The sequence below is a fragment of the Mustelus asterias genome, unplaced genomic scaffold (assembly GCF_964213995.1).
Source record: "Mustelus asterias unplaced genomic scaffold, sMusAst1.hap1.1 HAP1_SCAFFOLD_812, whole genome shotgun sequence".
Classification (NCBI taxonomy): Eukaryota; Metazoa; Chordata; class Chondrichthyes; order Carcharhiniformes; family Triakidae; genus Mustelus; species Mustelus asterias.
In genome coordinates this window covers 8,593-31,164 of record NW_027590759.1, presented here as the reverse complement: position 1 = coordinate 31,164, position 22,572 = coordinate 8,593, and the positions used below count along the sequence as shown (strand labels likewise).

General features: G+C 57.1%; 1 protein-coding gene across 9 annotated transcripts in view; it reads left to right on the top strand.

Moving 5' to 3' along the window:
- The window catches only part of LOC144487459 (Y+L amino acid transporter 2-like), a 141,162-nt gene extending 120,960 nt beyond the window's left edge, over window positions 1-20,202 (top strand). For all 9 annotated transcript variants that reach the window (XM_078205556.1, XM_078205547.1, XM_078205552.1 and 6 more), the window contains one exon: window positions 19,480-20,202. In XM_078205556.1, coding sequence (XP_078061682.1) covers window positions 19,480-19,571 — 92 coding nt within the window. In that variant the 3' untranslated portion in view covers window positions 19,572-20,202. The remainder of the gene's footprint in view (window positions 1-19,479) is intronic.
- The last annotated feature ends 2,370 nt before the right edge of the window (window positions 20,203-22,572 follow it).

The following is a 22,572-nucleotide window of genomic DNA, read 5'->3' as shown; positions in this document are numbered from 1 at the left end:
GTATCACACTGGGAGCTCCGTGTACAGTTCCCCGGTCTCTGTATCACACTGGGAGCTCCGTGTACAGTTCCAGTCTCCGTATCACACTGGGAGCTCCGTGTACAGTTCCGGTCTCTGTATCACACTGGGAGCTCCGTGTACAGTTCCCCGGTCTCCGTATCACACTGGGAGCTCCGTGTACAGACCCCGGTCTCTGTATCACACTGGGAGCTCCGTGTACAGTTCCCCGGTCTCTGTATCACACTGGGATCTCCGTGTACAGTTCCGGTCTCCGTATCACACTGGGAGCTCCGTGTACAGTTCCGGTCTCCGTATCACACTGGGATCTCCGTGTACAGATCCCGGTCTCTGTATCACACTGGGAGCTCCGTGTACAGTTCCCCGGTCTCTGTATCACACTGGGAGCTCCGTGTACAGTTCCCCGGTCTCTGTATCACACTGGGAGCTCCGTGTACAGTTCCCCGGTCTCCGTATCACACTGGGAGCTCCGTGTACAGATCCCGGTCTCTGTATCACACTGGGAGCTCCGTGTACAGATCCCGGTCTCTGTATCACACTGGGAGCTCCGTGTACAGACCCCGGTCTCTGTATCACACTGGGAGCTCCGTGTACAGTTCCCCGGTCTCTGTATCACACTGGGAGCTCCGTGTACAGTTCCGGTCTCCGTATCACACTGGGAGCTCCGTGTACAGTTCCGGTCTCTGTATCACACTGGGAGCTCCGTGTACAGTTCCCCAGTCTCTGTATCACACTGGGAGCTCCGTGTACAGTTCCCCGGTCTCCGTATCACACTGGGAGCTCCGTGTACAGACCCCGGTCTCTGTATCACACTGGGAGCTCCGTGTACAGATTCCCGGTCTCCGTATCACACTGGGAGCTCCGTGTACAGTTCCGGTCTCCGTATCACACTGGGAGCTCCATGTACAGTTCCGGTCTCTGTATCACACTGGGAGCTCCGTGTACAGACCCCGGTCTCCATATCACACTGGGAGCTCCGTGTACAGTTCCGGTCTCCGTATCACACTGGGAGCTCCGTGTACAGTTCCGGTCTCCGTATCACACTGGGAGCTCCATGTACAGTTCCGGTCTCTGTATCACACTGGGAGCTCCGTGTACAGACCCCGGTCTCCATATCACACTGGGAGCTCCGTGTACAGTTCCGGTCTCCGTATCACACTGGGAGCTCCGTGTACAGTTCCGGTCTCTGTATCACACTGGGAGCTCCGTGTACAGTTCCGGTCTCCGTATCACACTGGGAGCTCCGTGTACAGACCCCGGTCTCTCTATCACACTGGGAGCTCCGTGTACAGTTCCGGTCTCCGTATCACACTGGGAGCTCCGTGTACAGATCCCGGTCTCCGTATCACACTGGGAGCTCCGTGTACAGTTCCGGTCTCCGTATCACACTGGGAGCTCCGTGTACAGTTCCCCGGTCTCTGTATCACACTGGGAGCTCCGTGTACAGTTCCCCGGTCTCTGTATCACACTGCGAGCTCCGTGTACAGATCCCCGGTCTCTGTATCACACTGGGAGCTCCGTGTACAGTTCCCCGGTCTCTGTATCACACTGGGAGCTCCGTGTACAGTTCCGGTCTCCGTATCACACTGGGTGCTCCGTGTACAGTTCCCCGGTCTCTGTATCACACTGGGAGCTCCGTGTACAGTTCCCCGGTCTCTGTATCACACTGCGAGCTCCGTGTACAGTTCCGGTCTCTGTATCACATTGGGAGCTCCGTGTACAGATCCCGATCTCCGTATCACACTGGGAGCTCCGTGTACAGATCCCGATCTCCGTATCACACTGGGAGCTCCGTGTACAGATCCCCGGTCTCCGTATCACACTGGGAGCTCTGTGTACAGATCCCGGTCTCTGTATCACACTGGGAGCTCCGTGTACAGTTCCCGGTCTCCGTATCACACTGGGAGCTCCGTGTACAGTTCCGGTCTCCGTATCACACTGGGAGCTCCGTGTACAGTTCCGGTCTCCGTATCACACTGGGAGCTCCGTGTACAGATCCCGCTCTCCGTATCACACTGGGAGCTCCGTGTACAGTTCCGGTCTCTGTATCACACTGGGAGCTCCGTGTACAGTTCCGGTCTCCGTACCACACTGGGAGCTCCGTGTACAGTTCCGGTCTCTGTATCACACTGGGAGCTCCGTGTACAGTTCCGGTCTCTGTATCACACTGGGAGCTCCGTGTACAGTTCCCCGGTCTCCGTATCACACTGGGAGCTCCGTGTACAGTTCCCCGGTCTCTGTAGCACACTGGGAGCTCCGTGTACAGATCCCGGTCTCTGTATCACACTGGGAGCTCCGTGTACAGTTCCCCGGTCTCCGTATCACACTGGGAGCTCCGTGTACAGTTCCGGTCTCCGTATCACACTGGGAGCTCCGTGTACAGTTCCGGTCTCTGTATCACACTGGTAGCTCTGTGTACAGTTCCCCGGTCTCCGTATCACACTGGGAGCTCCGTGTACAGATCCCGGTCTCTGTATCACACTGGGAGCTCCGTGTACAGTTCCCCGGTCTCTGTATCACACTGGGAGCTCCGTGTACAGTTCCCCGGTCTCCGTATCACACTGGGAGCTCCGTGTACAGTTCCGGTCTCCGTATCACACTGGGAGCTCCGTGTACAGTTCCGGTCTCCGTATCACACTGGGAGCTCCGTGTACAGTTCCGGTCTCTGTATCACACTGGGATCTCCGTGTACAGATCCCGGTCTCTGTATCACACTGGGATCTCCGTGTACAGTTCCGGTCTCCGTATCACACTGGGATCTCCGTGTACAGTTCCGGTCTCCGTATCACACTGGGAGCTCCGTGTACAGTTCCGGTCTCCGTATCACACTGGGATCTCCGTGTACAGATCCCGGTCTCTGTATCACACTGGGAGCTCCGTGTACAGTTCCCCGGTCTCTGTATCACACTGGGAGCTCCGTGTACAGTTCCAGTCTCCGTATCACACTGGGAGCTCCGTGTACAGTTCCGGTCTCTGTATCACACTGGGAGCACCGTGTACAGTTCCCCGGTCTCTGTATCACACTGGGAGCTCCGTGTACAGTTCCCCGGTCTCCGTATCACACTGGGAGCTCCGTGTACAGACCCCGGTCTCTGTATCACACTGGGAGCTCCGTGTACAGTTCCCCGGTCTCTGTATCACACTGGGATCTCCGTGTACAGTTCCGGTCTCCGTATCACACTGGGAGCTCCGTGTACAGTTCCGGTCTCCGTATCACACTGGGATCTCCGTGTACAGATCCCGGTCTCTGTATCACACTGGGAGCTCCGTGTACAGTTCCCCGGTCTCTGTATCACACTGGGAGCTCCGTGTACAGTTCCCCGGTCTCTGTATCACACTGGGAGCTCCGTGTACAGTTCCCCGGTCTCCGTATCACACTGGGAGCTCCGTGTACAGATCCCGGTCTCTGTATCACACTGGGAGCTCCGTGTACAGATCCCGGTCTCTGTATCACACTGGGAGCTCCGTGTACAGACCCCGGTCTCTGTATCACACTGGGAGCTCCGTGTACAGTTCCCCGGTCTCTGTATCACACTGGGAGCTCCGTGTACAGTTCCGGTCTCCGTATCACACTGGGAGCTCCGTGTACAGTTCCGGTCTCTGTATCACACTGGGAGCTCCGTGTACAGTTCCCCAGTCTCTGTATCACACTGGGAGCTCCGTGTACAGTTCCCCGGTCTCCGTATCACACTGGGAGCTCCGTGTACAGACCCCGGTCTCTGTATCACACTGGGAGCTCCGTGTACAGATTCCCGGTCTCCGTATCACACTGGGAGCTCCGTGTACAGTTCCGGTCTCCGTATCACACTGGGAGCTCCATGTACAGTTCCGGTCTCTGTATCACACTGGGAGCTCCGTGTACAGACCCCGGTCTCCATATCACACTGGGAGCTCCGTGTACAGTTCCGGTCTCCGTATCACACTGGGAGCTCCGTGTACAGTTCCGGTCTCCGTATCACACTGGGAGCTCCATGTACAGTTCCGGTCTCTGTATCACACTGGGAGCTCCGTGTACAGACCCCGGTCTCCATATCACACTGGGAGCTCCGTGTACAGTTCCGGTCTCCGTATCACACTGGGAGCTCCGTGTACAGTTCCGGTCTCCGTATCACACTGGGAGCTCCGTGTACAGACCCCGGTCTCTCTATCACACTGGGAGCTCCGTGTACAGTTCCGGTCTCCGTATCACACTGGGAGCTCCGTGTACAGATCCCGGTCTCCGTATCACACTGGGAGCTCCGTGTACAGTTCCGGTCTCCGTATCACACTGGGAGCTCCGTGTACAGTTCCGGTCTCCGTATCACACTGGGAGCTCCGTGTACAGATCCCGGTCTCCGTATCACACTGGGAGCTCCGTGTACAGTTCCGGTCTCCGTATCACACTGGGAGCTCCGTGTACAGTTCCCCGGTCTCCGTATCACACTGGGAGCTCCGTGTACAGTTCTCCGGTCTCCGTATCTCACTGGGAGCTCCGTGTACAGTTCCGGTCTCCGTATCACACTGGGAGCTCCGTGTACAGTTCCGGTCTCCGTATCACACTGGGAGCTCCGTGTACAGTCCCGGTCTCCGTATCACACTGGGAGCTCCGTGTACAGTTCTCCGGTCTCCGTATCTCACTGGGAGCTCCGTGTACAGTTCTCCGGTCTCCGTATCACACTGGGAGCTCCGTGTACAGTTCTCCGGTCTCCGTATCACACTGGGAGCTCCGTGTACAGTTCCGGTCTCCGTATCACACTGGGAGCTCCGTGTACAGTTCTCCGGTCTCCGTATCTCACTGGGAGCTCCGTGTACAGTTCTCCGGTCTCCGTATCTCACTGGGAGCTCCGTGTACAGTTCTCCGGTCTCCGTATCTCACTGGGAGCTCCGTGTACAGTTCTCCGGTCTCCGTATCACACTGGGAGCTCCGTGTACAGTTCTCCGGTCTCCGTATCACACTGGGAGCTCCGTGTACAGTTCCGGTCTCCGTATCACACTGGGAGCTCTGTGTACAGTTCCCCGGTCTCCGTATCACACTGGGAGCACCGTGTACAGTTCCGGTCTCCGTATCACACTGGGAGCTCTGTGTACAGTTCCCCGGTCTCCGTATCACACTGGGAGCTCCGTGTACAGTTCCGGTCTCCGTATCACACTGGGAGCTCCGTGTACAGATCCCCGGTCTCCGTATCACACTGGGAGCTCCGTGTACAGTTCCCCGGTCTCTGTATCACACTGGGAGCTCCGTGTACAGATCCCGGTCTCTGTATCACACTGGGAGCTCCGTGTACAGTTCCGGTCTCTGTATCACACTGGGAGCTCCGTGTACAGTTCCCCGGTCTCTGTATCACACTGGGAGCTCCGTGTACAGATCCCGGTCTCTGTATCACACTGGGAGCTCCGTGTACAGTTCCGGTCTCTGTATCACACTGGGAGCTCCGTGTACAGTTCCCGGTCTCTGTATCACACTGGGAGCTCCGTGTACAGTTCTGGTCTCCGTATCACACTGGGAGCTCCGTGTACAGTTCCGGTCTCTGTATCACACTGGGAGCTCCGTGTACAGTTCCCCGGTCTCCGGATCACACTGGGAGCTCCGTGTACAGTTCCCCGGTCTCCGTATCACACTGGGAGCTCCGTGTACAGTTCCGGTCTCCGTATCACACTGGGAGCTCCGTGTACAGATCCCCGGTCTCTGTATCACACAGGGAGCACCGTGTACAGTTCCCCGGTCTCTGTATCACACAGGGAGCTCCGTGTACAGTTCCGGTCTCCGTATCACACAGGGAGCTCCGTGTACAGTTCCCCGGTCTCCGTATCACACTGCGAGCACCGTGTACAGATCCCGGTCTCCGTATCACACTGGGAGCTCCGTGTACAGTTGCCGGTCTCCGTATCACACTGGGAGCTCCGTGTACAGTTCCGGTCTCTGTATCGCACTGGGAGCTCCGTGGACAGTTCCCCGGTCTCTGTATCACACTGGGAGCTCCGTGTACAGTTCCGGTCTCCGTATCACACTGGGAGCTCCGTGTACAGATCCCGGTCTCTGTATCACACTGGGAGTTCCATGGACAGTTCCGGTCTCCGTATCACACTGGGAGCTCCGTGTACACTTCCGGTCTCTGTATCACACTGGGAGCTCCGTGTACAGTTCCCCGGTCTCTGTATCACACTGGGAGCTCCGTGTACAGTTCCCGATCTCTGTATCACACTGGGAGCTCCGTGTACAGTTCCCCGGTCTCTGTATCACACTGGGAGCTCCGTGTACAGTTCCGGTCTCCGTATCACACTGGGAGCTCCGTGTACAGATCCCGATCTCTGTATCACACTGGGAGCTCCGTGTACAGTTCTGGTCTCCGTATCACACTGGGAGCTCCATGTACAGTTCCCGATCTCTGTATCACACTGGGAGCTCCGTGTACAGTTCTGGTCTCCGTATCACACTGGGAGCTCCATGTACAGATCCCGATCTCTGTATCACACTGGGAGCTCCGTGTACAGTTCCCGATCTCTGTATCACACTGGGAGCTCCGAGTACAGTTCCCCGGTCTCTGTATCACACTGGGAGCTCCGTGTACAGTTCCGGTCTCCGTATCACACTGGGAGCACCGTGTACCGATCCCGGTCTCCGTATCACACTGGGAGCACCGTGTACCGATCCCGGTCTCCGTATCACACTGGGAGCTCCGTGTACAGTTCTGGTCTCCGTATCACACTGGGAGCTCCGTGTACAGATCCCGGTCTCTGTATCACACTGGGAGCTCCGTGTACAGTTCCGGTCTCCGTATCACACTGGGAGCTCCGTGTACAGTTCCCCGGTCTCTGTATCACACTGGGAGCTCCGTGTACAGTTCCGGTCTCCGTATCACACTGGGAGCTCCGTGTACAGTTCCGGTCTCTGTATCACACTGGGAGCTCCGTGTACAGATCCCGGTCTCTGTATCACACTGGGAGCTCCGTGTACAGTTCTGGTCTCTGTATCACACTGGGAGCTCCGTGTACAGTTCCGGTCTCCGTATCACACTGGGAGCTCCGTGTACAGTTCCGGTCTCCGTATCACACTGGGAGCTCCGTGTACAGTTCCGGTCTCCGTATCACACTGGGAGCTCCGTGTACAGTTCCGGTCTCCGTATCACACTGGGAGCTCCGTGTACAGTTCTGGTCTCTGTATCACACTGGGAGCTCCGTGTACAGTTCCAGTCTCCGTATCACACTGGGAGCTCCGTGTACAGATCCCGGTCTCTGTATCACACTGGGAGCTCCGTGTACAGTTCTGGTCTCTGTATCACACTGGGAGCTCCGTGTACAGTTCCGGTCTCTGTATCACACTGGGAGCTCCGTGTACAGACCCCGGTCTCCGTATCACACTGGGAGCTCCGTGTACAGTTCCAGTCTCCGTATCACACTGGGAGCTCCGTGTACAGACCCCGGTCTCCGTATCACACTGGGAGCTCCGTGTACAGTTCCAGTCTCCGTATCACACTGGGAGCTCCGTGTACAGACCCCGGTCTCCGTATCACACTGGGAGCTCCGTGTACAGTTCCAGTCTCCGTATCACACTGGGAGCTCCGTGTACAGACCCCGGTCTCCGTATCACACTGGGAGCTCCGTGTACAGTTCCGGTCTCTGTATCACACTGGGAGCTCCGTGTACAGTTCCAGTCTCCGTATCACACTGGGAGCTCCGTGTACAGACCCCGGTCTCCGTATCACACTGGGAGCTCCGTGTACAGTTCCAGTCTCCGTATCACACTGGGAGCTCCGTGTACAGACCCCGGTCTCCGTATCACACTGGGAGCTCCGTGTACAGTTCCAGTCTCCGTATCACACTGGGAGCTCCGTGTACAGACCCCGGTCTCCGTATCACACTGGGAGCTCCGTGTACAGTTCCGGTCTCTGTATCACACTGGGAGCTCCGTGTACAGTTCCCGGTCTCCGTATCACACTGGGAGCTCCGTGTACAGTTCCCCAGTCTCCGTATCACACTGGGAGCTCCGTGTACAGTTCCCGGTCTCCGTATCACACTGGGAGCTCCGTGTACAGTTCCGGTCTCTGTATCACACTGGGAGCTCCGTGTACAGTTCCGGTCTCCGTATCACACTGGGAGCTCCGTGTACAGTTCCGGTCTCCGTATCACACTGGGAGCTCCGTGTACAGTTCCCCGGTCTCTGTATCACACTGGGAGCTCCGTGTACAGTTCCGGTCTCCGTATCACACTGGGAGCTCCGTGTACAGTTCCGGTCTCTGTATCACACTGGGAGCTCCGTGTACAGATCCCGGTCTCTGTATCACACTGGGAGCTCCGTGTACAGTTCTGGTCTCTGTATCACACTGGGAGCTCCGTGTACAGTTCCGGTCTCCGTATCACACTGGGAGCACCGTGTACAGTTCTGGTCTCTGTATCACACTGGGAGCTCCGTGTACAGTTCCGGTCTCCGTATCACACTGGGAGCACCGTGTACAGTTCTGGTCTCTGTATCACACTGGGAGCTCCGTGTACAGTTCCAGTCTCCGTATCACACTGGGAGCTCCGTGTACAGATCCCGGTCTCTGTATCACACTGGGAGCTCCGTGTACAGTTCTGGTCTCTGTATCACACTGGGAGCTCCGTGTACAGTTCCGGTCTCTGTATCACACTGGGAGCTCCGTGTACAGACCCCGGTCTCGGTATCACACTGGGAGCTCCGTGTACAGTTCCAGTCTCCGTATCACACTGGGAGCTCCGTGTACAGACCCCGGTCTCCGTATCACACTGGGAGCTCCGTGTACAGTTCCCGGTCTCCGTATCACACTGGGAGCTCCGTGTACAGTTCCAGTCTCCGTATCACACTGGGAGCTCCGTGTACAGACCCCGGTCTCCGTATCACACTGGGAGCTCCGTGTACAGTTCCGGTCTCTGTATCACACTGGGAGCTCCGTGTACAGTTCCAGTCTCCGTATCACACTGGGAGCTCCGTGTACAGACCCCGGTCTCCGTATCACACTGGGAGCTCCGTGTACAGTTCCAGTCTCCGTATCACACTGGGAGCTCCGTGTACAGACCCCGGTCTCCGTATCACACTGGGAGCTCCGTGTACAGTTCCAGTCTCCGTATCACACTGGGAGCTCCGTGTACAGACCCCGGTCTCCGTATCACACTGGGAGCTCCGTGTACAGTTCCGGTCTCTGTATCACACTGGGAGCTCCGTGTACAGTTCCCGGTCTCCGTATCACACTGGGAGCTCCGTGTACAGTTCCCCAGTCTCCGTATCACACTGGGAGCTCCGTGTACAGTTCCCGGTCTCCGTATCACACTGGGAGCTCCGTGTACAGTTCCGGTCTCTGTATCACACTGGGAGCTCCGTGTACAGTTCCGGTCTCTGTATCACACTGGGAGCTCCGTGTACAGTTCCCCGGTCTCTGTATCACACTGGGAGCACCGTGTACAGTTCCGGTCTCCGTATCACACTGGGAGCTCCGTGTACAGTTCCCGGTCTCCGTATCACACTGGGAGCTCCGTGTACAGTTCCAGTCTCCGTATCACACTGGGAGCTCCGTGTACAGACCCCGGTCTCCGTATCACACTGGGAGCTCCGTGTACAGTTCCCGGTCTCCGTATCACACTGGGAGCTCCGTGTACAGTTCCGGTCTCCGTATCACACTGGGAGCTCCGTGTACAGATCCCGGTCTCTGTATCACACTGGGAGCTCCGTGTACAGTTCCCCGGTCTCTGTATCACACTGGGAGCACCGTGTACAGTTCCGGTCTCCGTATCACACTGGGAGCTCCGTGTACAGATCCCGCTCTCCGTATCACACTGGGAGCTCCGTGTACAGTTCCGGTCTCCGTACCACACTGGGAGCTCCGTGTACAGTTCCGGTCTCTGTATCACACTGGGAGCTCCGTGTACAGTTCCGGTCTCTGTATCACACTGGGAGCTCCGTGTACAGCTCCCCGGTCTCTGTAGCACACTGGGAGCTCCGTGGACAGATCCCGGTCTCTGTGTCACACTGGGAGCTCCGTGTACAGTTCCCCGGTCTCCGTATCACACTGGGAGCTCCGTGTACAGTTCCGGTCTCCGTATCACACTGGGAGCTCCGTGTACAGTTCCGGTCTCTGTATCACACTGGTAGCTCTGTGTACAGTTCCCCGGTCTCCGTATCACACTGGGAGCTCCGTGTACAGATCCCGGTCTCTGTATCACACTGGGAGCTCCGTGTACAGTTCCCCGGCCTCTGTATCACACTGGGAGCTCCGTGTACAGTTCCCCGGTCTCCGTATCACACTGGGAGCTCCGTGTACAGTTCCGGTCTCCGTATCACACTGGGAGCTCCGTGTACAGTTCCGGTCTCCGTATCACACTGGGAGCTCCGTGTACAGTTCCGGTCTCTGTATCACACTGGGATCTCCGTGTACAGATCCCGGTCTCTGTATCACACTGGGATCTCCGTGTACAGTTCCGGTCTCCGTATCACACTGGGATCTCCGTGTACAGTTCCGGTCTCCGTATCACACTGGGAGCTCCGTGTTCAGTTCCGGTCTCCGTATCACACTGGGATCTCCGTGTACAGATCCCGGTCTCTGTATCACACTGGGAGCTCCGTGTACAGTTCCCCGGTCTCTGTATCACACTGGGAGCTCCGTGTACAGTTCCGGTCTCCGTATCACACTGGGATCTCCGTGTACAGATCCCGGTCTCCGTATCACACTGGGAGCTCCGTGTACAGTTCCGGTCTCTGTATCACACTGGGAGCTCCGTGTACAGTTCCCCGGTCTCTGTATCACACTGGGAGCTCCGTGTACAGTTCCCCGGTCTCCGTATCACACTGGGAGCTCCGTGTACAGACCCCGGTCTCTGTATCACACTGGGAGCTCCGTGTACAGTTCCGGTCTCTGTATCACACTGGGAGCTCCATGTACAGTTCCCCAGTCTCTGTATCACACTGGGAGCTCCGTGTACAGTTCCCCGGTCTCCGTATCACACTGGGAGCTCCGTGTACAGACCCCGGTCTCTGTATCACACTGGGAGCTCCGTGTACAGATCCCCGGTCTCCGTATCACACTGGGAGCTCCATGTACAGTTCCGGTCTCTGTATCACACTGGGAGCTCCGTGTACAGTTCCGGTCTCCGTATCACACTGGGAGCTCCATGTACAGTTCCGGTCTCTGTATCACACTGGGAGCTCCGTGTACAGACCCCGGTCTCCATATCACACTGGGAGCTCCGTGTACAGTTCCGGTCTCCGTATCACACTGGGAGCTCCGTGTACAGTTCCGGTCTCCGTATCACACTGGGAGCTCCGTGTTCAGTTCCCCGGTCTCCGTATCACACTGGGAGCTCCATGTACAGACCCCGGTCTCCATATCACACTGGGAGCTCCGTGTACAGTTCCGGTCTCCGTATCACACTGGGAGCTCCGTGTTCAGTTCCCCGGTCTCTGTATCACACTGGGAGCTCCGTGTACAGACCCCGGTCTCCATATCACACTGGGAGCTCCGTGTACAGTTCCGGTCTCCGTATCACACTGGGAGCTCCGTGTACAGTTCCGGTCTCCGTATCACACTGGGAGCTCCGTGTTCAGTTCCCCGGTCTCCGTATCACACTGGGAGCTCCGTGTACAGTTCTCCGGTCTCCGTATCTCACTGGGAGCTCCGTGTACAGTTCCGGTCTCCGTATCACACTGGGAGCACCGTGTAGAGTTCCCTGGTCTCTCTATCTCACTGGGAGCTCCGTGTACAGATCCCCGGTCTCCGTATCACACTGGGAGCTCCGTGTACAGTTCCCCGGTCTCCGTATCACACTGGGAGCTCCGTGTACAGTTCCCCGGTCTCCGTATCACACTGGGAGCTCCGTGTACAGTTCCCCGGTCTCCGTATCACACTGGGAGCTCCATGTACAGTTCCGGTCTCCGTATCACACTGGGAGCTCCGTGTACAGTTCCCCGGTCTCCGTATCACACTGGGAGCACCGTGTACAGTTCCAGTCTCCGTATCACACTGGGAGCTCCGTGTACAGTTCCCCGGTCTCCGTATCACACTGGGAGCTCCGTGTACAGTTCCCCGGTCTCCGTATCACACTGGGAGCTCCGTGTACAGTTCCGGTCTCTGTATCACACTGGGAGCTCCGTGTACAGTTCCGGTCTCTGTATCACACTGGGAGCTCCGTGTACAGTTCCCCGGTCTCCGTATCACACTGGGAGCTCCGTGTACAGTTCCCGGTCTCTGTATCACACTGGGAGCACCGTGTACAGTTCCCGGTCTCCGTATCACACTGGGAGCTCCGTGTACAGATCCCGGTCTCTGTATCACACTGGGAGCTCCGTGTACAGATCCCTGTCTCCGTATCACACTGGGAGCTCCGTGTACAGTTCCCCGGTCTCTGTATCACACTGGGAGCTTCGTGTACAGTTCCCCGGTCTCTGTATCACACTGCGAGCTCCGTGTACAGTTCCGGTCTCTGTATCACATTGGGAGCTCCGTGTACAGATCCCGATCTCCGTATCACACTGGGAGCTCCGTGTACAGATCCCGATCTCCGTATCACACTGGGAGCTCCGTGTACAGATCCCCGGTCTCCGTATCACACTGGGAGCTCTGTGTACAGATCCCGGTCTCTGTATCACACTGGGAGCTCCGTGTACAGTTCCCGGTCTCCGTATCACACTGGGAGCTCCGTGTACAGTTCCGGTCTCCGTATCACACTGGGAGCTCCGTGTACAGTTCCGGTCTCCGTATCACACTGGGAGCTCCGTGTACAGATCCCGCTCTCCGTATCACACTGGGAGCTCCGTGTACAGTTCCGGTCTCTGTATCACACTGGGAGCTCCGTGTACAGTTCCGGTCTCCGTACCACACTGGGAGCTCCGTGTACAGTTCCGGTCTCTGTATCACACTGGGAGCTCCGTGTACAGTTCCGGTCTCTGTATCACACTGGGAGCTCCGTGTACAGTTCCCCGGTCTCCGTATCACACTGGGAGCTCCGTGTACAGTTCCCCGGTCTCTGTAGCACACTGGGAGCTCCGTGTACAGATCCCGGTCTCTGTATCACACTGGGAGCTCCGTGTACAGTTCCCCGGTCTCCGTATCACACTGGGAGCTCCGTGTACAGTTCCGGTCTCCGTATCACACTGGGAGCTCCGTGTACAGTTCCGGTCTCTGTATCACACTGGTAGCTCTGTGTACAGTTCCCCGGTCTCCGTATCACACTGGGAGCTCCGTGTACAGATCCCGGTCTCTGTATCACACTGGGAGCTCCGTGTACAGTTCCCCGGTCTCTGTATCACACTGGGAGCTCCGTGTACAGTTCCCCGGTCTCCGTATCACACTGGGAGCTCCGTGTACAGTTCCGGTCTCCGTATCACACTGGGAGCTCCGTGTACAGTTCCGGTCTCCGTATCACACTGGGAGCTCCGTGTACAGTTCCGGTCTCTGTATCACACTGGGATCTCCGTGTACAGATCCCGGTCTCTGTATCACACTGGGATCTCCGTGTACAGTTCCGGTCTCCGTATCACACTGGGATCTCCGTGTACAGTTCCGGTCTCCGTATCACACTGGGAGCTCCGTGTACAGTTCCGGTCTCCGTATCACACTGGGATCTCCGTGTACAGATCCCGGTCTCTGTATCACACTGGGAGCTCCGTGTACAGTTCCCCGGTCTCTGTATCACACTGGGAGCTCCGTGTACAGTTCCAGTCTCCGTATCACACTGGGAGCTCCGTGTACAGTTCCGGTCTCTGTATCACACTGGGAGCTCCGTGTACAGTTCCCCGGTCTCCGTATCACACTGGGAGCTCCGTGTACAGACCCCGGTCTCTGTATCACACTGGGAGCTCCGTGTACAGTTCCCCGGTCTCTGTATCACACTGGGATCTCCGTGTACAGTTCCGGTCTCCGTATCACACTGGGAGCTCCGTGTACAGTTCCGGTCTCCGTATCACACTGGGATCTCCGTGTACAGATCCCGGTCTCTGTATCACACTGGGAGCTCCGTGTACAGTTCCCCGGTCTCTGTATCACACTGGGAGCTCCGTGTACAGTTCCCCGGTCTCTGTATCACACTGGGAGCTCCGTGTACAGTTCCCCGGTCTCCGTATCACACTGGGAGCTCCGTGTACAGATCCCGGTCTCTGTATCACACTGGGAGCTCCGTGTACAGATCCCGGTCTCTGTATCACACTGGGAGCTCCGTGTACAGACCCCGGTCTCTGTATCACACTGGGAGCTCCGTGTACAGTTCCCCGGTCTCTGTATCACACTGGGAGCTCCGTGTACAGTTCCGGTCTCCGTATCACACTGGGAGCTCCGTGTACAGTTCCGGTCTCTGTATCACACTGGGAGCTCCGTGTACAGTTCCCCAGTCTCTGTATCACACTGGGAGCTCCGTGTACAGTTCCCCGGTCTCCGTATCACACTGGGAGCTCCGTGTACAGACCCCGGTCTCTGTATCACACTGGGAGCTCCGTGTACAGATTCCCGGTCTCCGTATCACACTGGGAGCTCCGTGTACAGTTCCGGTCTCCGTATCACACTGGGAGCTCCATGTACAGTTCCGGTCTCTGTATCACACTGGGAGCTCCGTGTACAGACCCCGGTCTCCATATCACACTGGGAGCTCCGTGTACAGTTCCGGTCTCCGTATCACACTGGGAGCTCCGTGTACAGTTCCGGTCTCCGTATCACACTGGGAGCTCCATGTACAGTTCCGGTCTCTGTATCACACTGGGAGCTCCGTGTACAGTTCCGGTCTCCGTATCACACTGGGAGCTCCGTGTACAGACCCCGGTCTCTCTATCACACTGGGAGCTCCGTGTACAGTTCCGGTCTCCGTATCACACTGGGAGCTCCGTGTACAGATCCCGGTCTCCGTATCACACTGGGAGCTCCGTGTACAGTTCCGGTCTCCGTATCACACTGGGAGCTCCGTGTACAGTCCCGGTCTCCGTATCACACTGGGAGCACCGTGTACAGTTCTCCGGTCTCCGTATCACACTGGGAGCTCCGTGTACAGTTCCGGTCTCCGTATCACACTGGGAGCACCGTGTACAGTTCTCCGGTCTCCGTATCTCACTGGGAGCTCCGTGTACAGTTCTCCGGTCTCCGTATCACACTGGGAGCTCCGTGTACAGTTCCGGTCTCCGTATCACACTGGGAGCTCCGTGTACAGTCCCGGTCTCCGTATCACACTGGGAGCACCGTGTACAGTTCTCCGGTCTCCGTATCACACTGGGAGCTCCGTGTACAGTTCCCGGTCTCTGTATCACACTGGGAGCTCCGTGTACAGTTCCGGTCTCCGTATCACACTGCGAGCTCCGTGTACAGTTCCCGGTCTCTGTATCACACTGGGAGCTCCGTGTACAGTTCCGGTCTCCGTATCACACTGGGAGCTCCGTGTACAGTTCCGGTCTCCGTATCACACTGGGAGCTCCGTGTACAGTCCCGGTCTCCGTATCACACTGGGAGCACCGTGTACAGTTCTCCGGTCTCCGTATCACACTGGGAGCTCCGTGTACAGTTCCCGGTCTCTGTATCACACTGCGAGCTCCGTGTACAGTTCCGGTCTCCGTATCTCACTGGGAGCTCCGTGTACAGTTCCGGTCTCCGTATCACACTGGGAGCTCTGTGTACAGTTCCCCGGTCTCCGTATCACACTGGGAGCTCCGTGTACAGTTCTCCGGTCTCCGTATCTCACTGGGAGCTCCGTGTACAGTTCCGGTCTCCGTATCACACTGGGAGCTCCGTGTACAGTTCCGGTCTCCGTATCTCACTGGGAGCTCCGTGTACAGATCCCCGGTCTCCGTATCACACTGGGAGCACCGTGTAGAGTTCCCTGGTCTCTCTATCTCACTGGGAGCTCCGTGTACAGATCCCCGGTCTCCGTATCACACTGGGAGCTCCGTGTACAGTTCCCCGGTCTCCGTATCACACTGGGAGCTCCGTGTACAGTTCCCCGGTCTCCGTATCACACTGGGAGCTCCGTGTACAGTTCCCCGGTCTCTGTATCACACTGGGAGCTCCGTGTACAGTTCCCGGTCTCTGTATCACACTGGGAGCACCGTGTACAGTTCCCGGTCTCCGTATCACACTGGGAGCTCCGTGTACAGATCCCGGTCTCTGTATCACTCTGGGAGCTCCGTGTACAGATCCCGGTCTCCGTATCACACTGGGAGCTCCGTGTACAGTTCCCCGGTCTCTGTATCACACTGGGAGCTTCGTGTACAGTTCCCCGGTCTCTGTATCACACTGGGAGCTCCGTGTACAGTTCCGGTCTCTGTATCACACTGGGAGCTCCGTGTACAGTTCCCCGGTCTCCGTATCACACTGGGATCTCCGTGTACAGTTCCGCTCTCCGTATCACACTGGGAGCTCCGTGTACCGTTCCGGTCTCCGTATCACACTGGGATCTCCGTGTACAGATCCCGGTCTCTGTATCACACTGGGAGCTCCATGTACAGTTCCCCGGTCTCTGTATCACACTGGGAGCTCCGTGTACAGTTCCAGTCTCCGTATCACACTGGGAGCTCCGTGTACAGTTCCGGTCTCTGAATCACACTGGGAGCTCCTTGTACAGTTCCCCGGTCTCTGTATCACACTGGGAGCTCCGTGTACAGTTCCGGTCTCCGTATCACACTGGGAGCTCCGTGTCCAGTTCCGGTCTCCGTATCACACTGGGAGCTCCGTGTACAGTTCCGGTCTCCGTATCACACTGGGATCTCCGTGTACAGATCCCGGTCTCTGTATCACACTGGGAGCTCCGTGTACAGTTCCCCGGTCTCTGTATCACACTGGGAGCTCCGTGTACAGTTCCGGTCTCCGTATCACACTGGGAGCTCCGTGTACAGTTCCGGTCTCCGTATCACACTGGGAGCTCCGTGTACAGTTCCCCAGTCTCTGTATCACACTGGGAGCTCCGTGTACAGTTCCCCGGTCTCCGTATCACACTGGGAGCTCCGTGTACAGACCCCGGTCTCTGTATCACACTGGGAGCTCCGTGTACAGTTCCCCGGTCTCTGTATCACACTGCGAGCTCCGTGTACAGATCCCCGGTCTCTGTATCACACTGGGAGCTCCGTGTACAGTTCCGGTCTCCGTATCACACTGGGAGCTCCGTGTACAGTTCCGGTCTCCGTATCACACTGGGAGCTCCGTGTACAGTTCCCGGTCTCCGTATCGCACTGGGAGCTCCGTGTACAGATCCCGGTCTCCGTATCGCACTGGGAGCTCCGTGTACAGTTCCGGTCTCCGTATCACACTGGGAGCTCCGTGTACAGTCCCGGTCTCCGTATCACACTGGGAGCTCCGTGTGCAGATCCCGGTCTCCGTATCACACTGGGATCTCCGTGTACAGTCGGAGTGAACGATAAGTGGTTTGGATCTTTTGGGATTGTGAAGATTTTGGGACCATTGGGACTGTGTACAGTGGGAGTGAACGGGAAGGGGATTGGGATTGTGTACAGTGGGAGTGAACGGGAAGGGGATTGGGATTGTGAACAGTGGGAGTGAACGGGAAGGGGTTTGGGATTGTGTACAGTGGGAGTGGATGGGAAAGGGATTTGGATTGTGTACAGTGGGAGTGAACGGAGAAGGGATTGGGATTGTGTACAGTGGGAGTGAACGGGAAGGGGATTGGGATTGTGTACAGCGGGAGTGAACGGGAAGGGGATTGGGATTGTGTACAGTGGGAGTGAACGGGAAGGGGATTGGGATTGTGTACAGTGGGAGTGAACGGGAAGGGGATTGGGATTGTGTACAGTGGGAGTGAACAGGAAGGGGTTTGGGATTGTGTACAGTGGGAGTGGACGGGAAGGGGATTGGGATTGTGAACAGTGGGAGTGAACGGGAAGGGCATTGGGATTGTGTACAGTGGGAGTGAACGGGAAGTGGATTGGGATTGTGTACAGCGGGAGTGAACGGGAAGTGGATTGGGATTGTGAACAGTGGGAGTGAACAGGAAGGGGTTTGGGATTGTGTACAGTGGGAGTGAACGGGAAGGGGTTTGGAACTGTGAACAGTGGGAGTGGACGGGAAGGGCATTGGGATTGTGTACAGTGGGAGTGAACAGGAAGGGGATTGGGATTGTGTACAGTGGGAGTGGACGGGAAGGGGATTGGGATTGTGTACAATGGGAGTGGACGGGAAGGGGATTGGGATTGTGTACAATGGGAGTGAACGGGAAGGGGTTTGGGATTGTGAACAGTGGGAGTGGACGGGAAGGGCATTGGGATTGTGTACAGTGGGAGTGAACAGGAAGGGGATTGGGATTGTGTACAGTGGGAGTGGACGGGAAGGGGATTGGGATTGTGTACAATGGGAGTGCACGGGAAGGGGTTTGGGATTGTGTACAGTGGGAGTGAACGGGAAGGGGTTTGGGATTGTGTACAGTGGGAGTGAACGGGAAGGGGTTTGGGATTGTGAACAGTGGGAGTGAACGGGAAGGGTATTGGGATTGTGTACAGCGGGAGTGAACGGGAAGGGGTTTGGGATTGTGTACAGTGGGAGTGAACGGGAAGGGGATTGGGATTGTGTACAGTGGGAGTGAACGGGAAGGGGTTTGGGATTGTGTACAGCGGGAGTGAACGGGAAGGGGATTGGGATTGTGTACAGTGGGAGTGAACGGGAAGGGGATTGGGATTGTGTACAGTGGGAGTGGATGGGAAAGGGATTGGGATTGTGTACAGCGGGAGTGAACGGGAAGGGGTTTGAGATTGTGAACAGTGGGAGTGAACGGGAAGGGGATTGGGATTGTGTACAGTGGGAGTGGATGGGAAAGGGATTGGGATTGTGTACAGTGGGAGTGAACGGGAAGGGGTTTGGGATTGTGTACAGCGGGAGTGAACGGGAAGGGGTTTGAGATTGTGTACAGTGGGAGTGAACGGGAAGGGGATTGGGATTGTGTACAGTGGGAGTGGATGGGAAAGGGATTGGGATTGTGTACAGCGGGAGTGAACGGGAAGGGGTTTGAGATTGTGAACAGTGGGAGTGAACGGGAAGGGGATTGGGATTGTGTACAGTGGGAGTGGATGGGAAAGGGATTGGGATTGTGTACAGTGGGAGTGAATGGGAAGGGGTTTGGGATTGTGTACAGTGGGAGTGAACGGGAAGGGGATTGGGATTGGGATTGTGTACAGTGGGAGTGGATGGGAAGGGGATTGGGATTGTGTACAGCGGGAGTGAACGGGAAGGGGTTTGGGATTGTGAACAGTGGGAGTGAACGGGAAGGGGATTGGGATTGTGTACAGTGGGAGTGAACGGGAAGGGGTTTGGGATTGTGTATGATGGGAGTGGATGGGAAGGGGAATGGGATTGCGTACAGTGGGAGTGAACGGGAAGGGGATTGGGATTGTGTACAGTGGGAGTGAATGGGAAGGGGTTTGGGATTGTGAACAGTGGGAGTGAACGGGAAGGGGATTGGGATTGCGTACAGTGGGAGTGAACGGGAAGGGGTTTGGGATTGGGATTGGATGTAGTGAACAGATGATTTAACACCTCTTTTGCCTTGCTCTGTCTCCTGCAGCCTCCTTTACAAGGTATACCCAGCTGATCTGCTACTGTGTGGTAACTGAGTTAGACATTGAGGAGGACAAGAAGGAGGGAAAATCGAATTGAATCAAACACCGGGCCAGATCCGGGGTCACTGATTCCTCCTCCTCCACCCCCCCCCGGTTTGCGTCGGCAACAGGTGGGGCAGTGCGGAAATGTGTCCACGTGTCTGAGGCCTACAGGGTAGGCTTTGACCCCTGGGCCGCACAGCGAGGAACGGGAGGACTGAACAATCACCAAAGACTGATTTAAGAGTTAAATTGATTTACTTTTTTGTATTGTGGGGGCTGCGCCTGTCGTGCGCAGTGAACCTTTCGACACTGGCTGTCAAACCCAATTTACAGGCCCTATCATTGGACGGCCTTTGCCCTCTGACCTTCCCCGTTTGGCGCACAGAGTTGGCCAATGGAAGAGCTGCTTCCCCCATCCGCACCCAATCAGATCGCTTGACGCCGTCGGGGAGTCTGCTGAGCGGACGGAACGACGTGATTGGCTGCCCCCTTACAGGCCGAGTGTGATTGGTCCTTGCTTCCAAAGACCCAAGGTGAGGCCATTCGGCCCCTCATGACTGCTTCACCTCCACCTCCTCTCTCCATCTCCTCCCTACACCCTCTCCCTCCCTCCACCTCCTCTCTCCATCTCCTCCCTACACCCTCTCCCTCCCTCCACCTCCTCTCTCCATCTCCTCCCTACACCCTCTCCCTCCCCTCCAACTCCTCTCTCCATCTCCTCCCTACACCCTCTCCCTCCCTCCACCTCCTCTCTTCATCTCCTCCCTACACCCTCTCCCTCCCTCCACCTCCTCTCTCCATCTCCTCCCTACACCCTCTCCCTCCCTCTACCTCCTCTCTTCATCTCCTCCCTACACCCTCTCCCTCCCTCCACCTCCTCTCTCCATCTCCTCCCTACACCCTCTCCCTCCCTCCAACTCCTCTCTCCCCCCTCCCTCTCCCGCCCCTCCTCTCTCTCCCCTTTCCTCTCTCTCCCTCCCTCTACTCTCTCCCTCCCCCTCCTCTCTCCCTCCCCCTCCTCTCTCCCTCCCCCTCCTCTCTCCCTCCCCCTCCTCTCTCCCTCCCCCTACCCCCGGCCAAGCTCACTCCACCCACTGCCCTCTCTCATTTAAGCCCATCATCCCTCCTCTCCCAGCCTCTCCCTCCTTCTCGCCTCCCCTCTCTCCCTCCGCCCCATCTCTCCCTCCTTCCCTGCCTTCCTTCCTCCCTCTCCCTCCCCTCATCTCCTCCATCTTCCCTTCACCCTCAGTCAAGTATCTCCCCACCCCTCACATCCTCCCTCCCTCCCTCCATCTCTACCTCCCTTCCCTCCATCACTTCCACCCTCCTTCCTTCCATCTCTTCCTCCCTTCCCTCCATCTCTCCCCTCCATCCCTCCCTCCCCTCCATCTCTTCCTCCCTCCCCTCCATCTCTCCCTCCCCTCCATCTCTCCCTCCCTCCCCTCCATCACTTCTTCCCACCTTCCCTCCATCTCTTCCTCCCTCCCCTCCATCTCTCCCTTCCCTCCCCTCCATCTCTCCCTTCCCTCCCCTCCATCTCTCCCTCCCTCCCCTCCATCTCTCCCTTCCCTGCCCTCCATCTCTTCCTCCCTTCCCTCCATCTCTCCCTCCCTCCCCTCCATCTCTCCCTCCCTCCCCTCCATCTCTCCCTCCCTCCCCTCCATCTCTCCCTTCCTCCCCTCCATCTCTCCCTTCCTCCCCTCCATCTCTCCCTCCATCCCTCCCTCCCCTCCATCTCTCCCTCCCTCCCCTCCATCTCTCCCTCCCTCCATCTCTCCCTCCCTCCCCTCCATCTCTCCCTCCCCTCCATCTCTCCCTCCCTCCCCTCCATCTCTCCCTCCCTCCCCTCCATCTCTCCCTTCCCTCCCCTCCATCTCTCCCTCCCTCCCTCCCTCCCCTCCATCTCTCCCTCCCTCCCCTCCATCTCTCCCTCCCCCCATCTCTCCCTCCCCTCCATCTCTCCCTCCCTCCCCTCCATCTCTCCCTCCCCTCCATCTCTCCCTCCCCTCCATCTCTCCCTCCCTCCCCTCCATCTCTCCCTCCCCTCCATCTCTCCCTTCCCTCCCCTCCATCTCTCCCTTCCCTCCCCTCCCTCCCTTCCCTCCCCTCCATCTCTCCCTCCCTCCCCTCCATCTCTCCCTTCCCTCCCCTCCCTCCCTTCCCTCCCCTCCATCTCTCCCTTCCCTCCATCTCTTACTTCCTTCCTTCCCTCCATCTCTCCCCACCATTCTCCCCAATCCACCCATCTGGGTAAAGAGCTCGGAAACGGCGTCAAGACCCCCAGACTCCCCTCGCATCCACACCCCCCCTCCCTCAGCCCTCTCCCCAACGCACCAGAGACGGGATCCCTGGTGATGAGGGAGAGGGGTGGGAGGGTAACTGTGGACAAGTAGCGTCCTACCTTCAACTACGAGCTCTCCCTCCCTCCAGCCAGGACTTTGTCCGCGATGTCCTTAGCCATTGTTCTGCCCCAAAAGGCCACAATATCTGCGGCCTCCTCGGTTTCCTGTACGTCACCCCTCTGACCAGCCTTCCAACCCCTCGGATGTCGACCCTAACCCTGAACACCCTCCTTCCATTTCCATAACGGACTTGACTCCAGTCTGCAGGTGCTCAAATACAAAGGATCTTAAAGGAGGATGCCTCAGCAGCGGACACCTACGTGTTACCGATGCATCAGTTGACCACCAGTGTACAGTGGAATAAATAATAATGTGGGAAAATTATTGTCTGTGAAATATTCCACACAGACACCGCGACTGTGTACACTGTGTACGGTTCTGGTCACCCAATTGTAGAAAGGATATTATTAAACTCGAAAGAATTCACTTCCACCACCTGAGATTCATTCACGTCGACAGGTTTACAAGCGATTTGGTGGCAATAGCGGACAGTGAAGAAGGTTATCTAGGGTTGCAACGGGATCTTGATCAATTGGGCCAGTGGGCTGACGAATGGCAGATGGAGTTTAATTTAGACAAATGCGAGGTGATGCATTTTGGTCGATTGAACCAGGGCAGGACTTACTCAGTTAATGGTAGGGCGTTGGGGAGAGT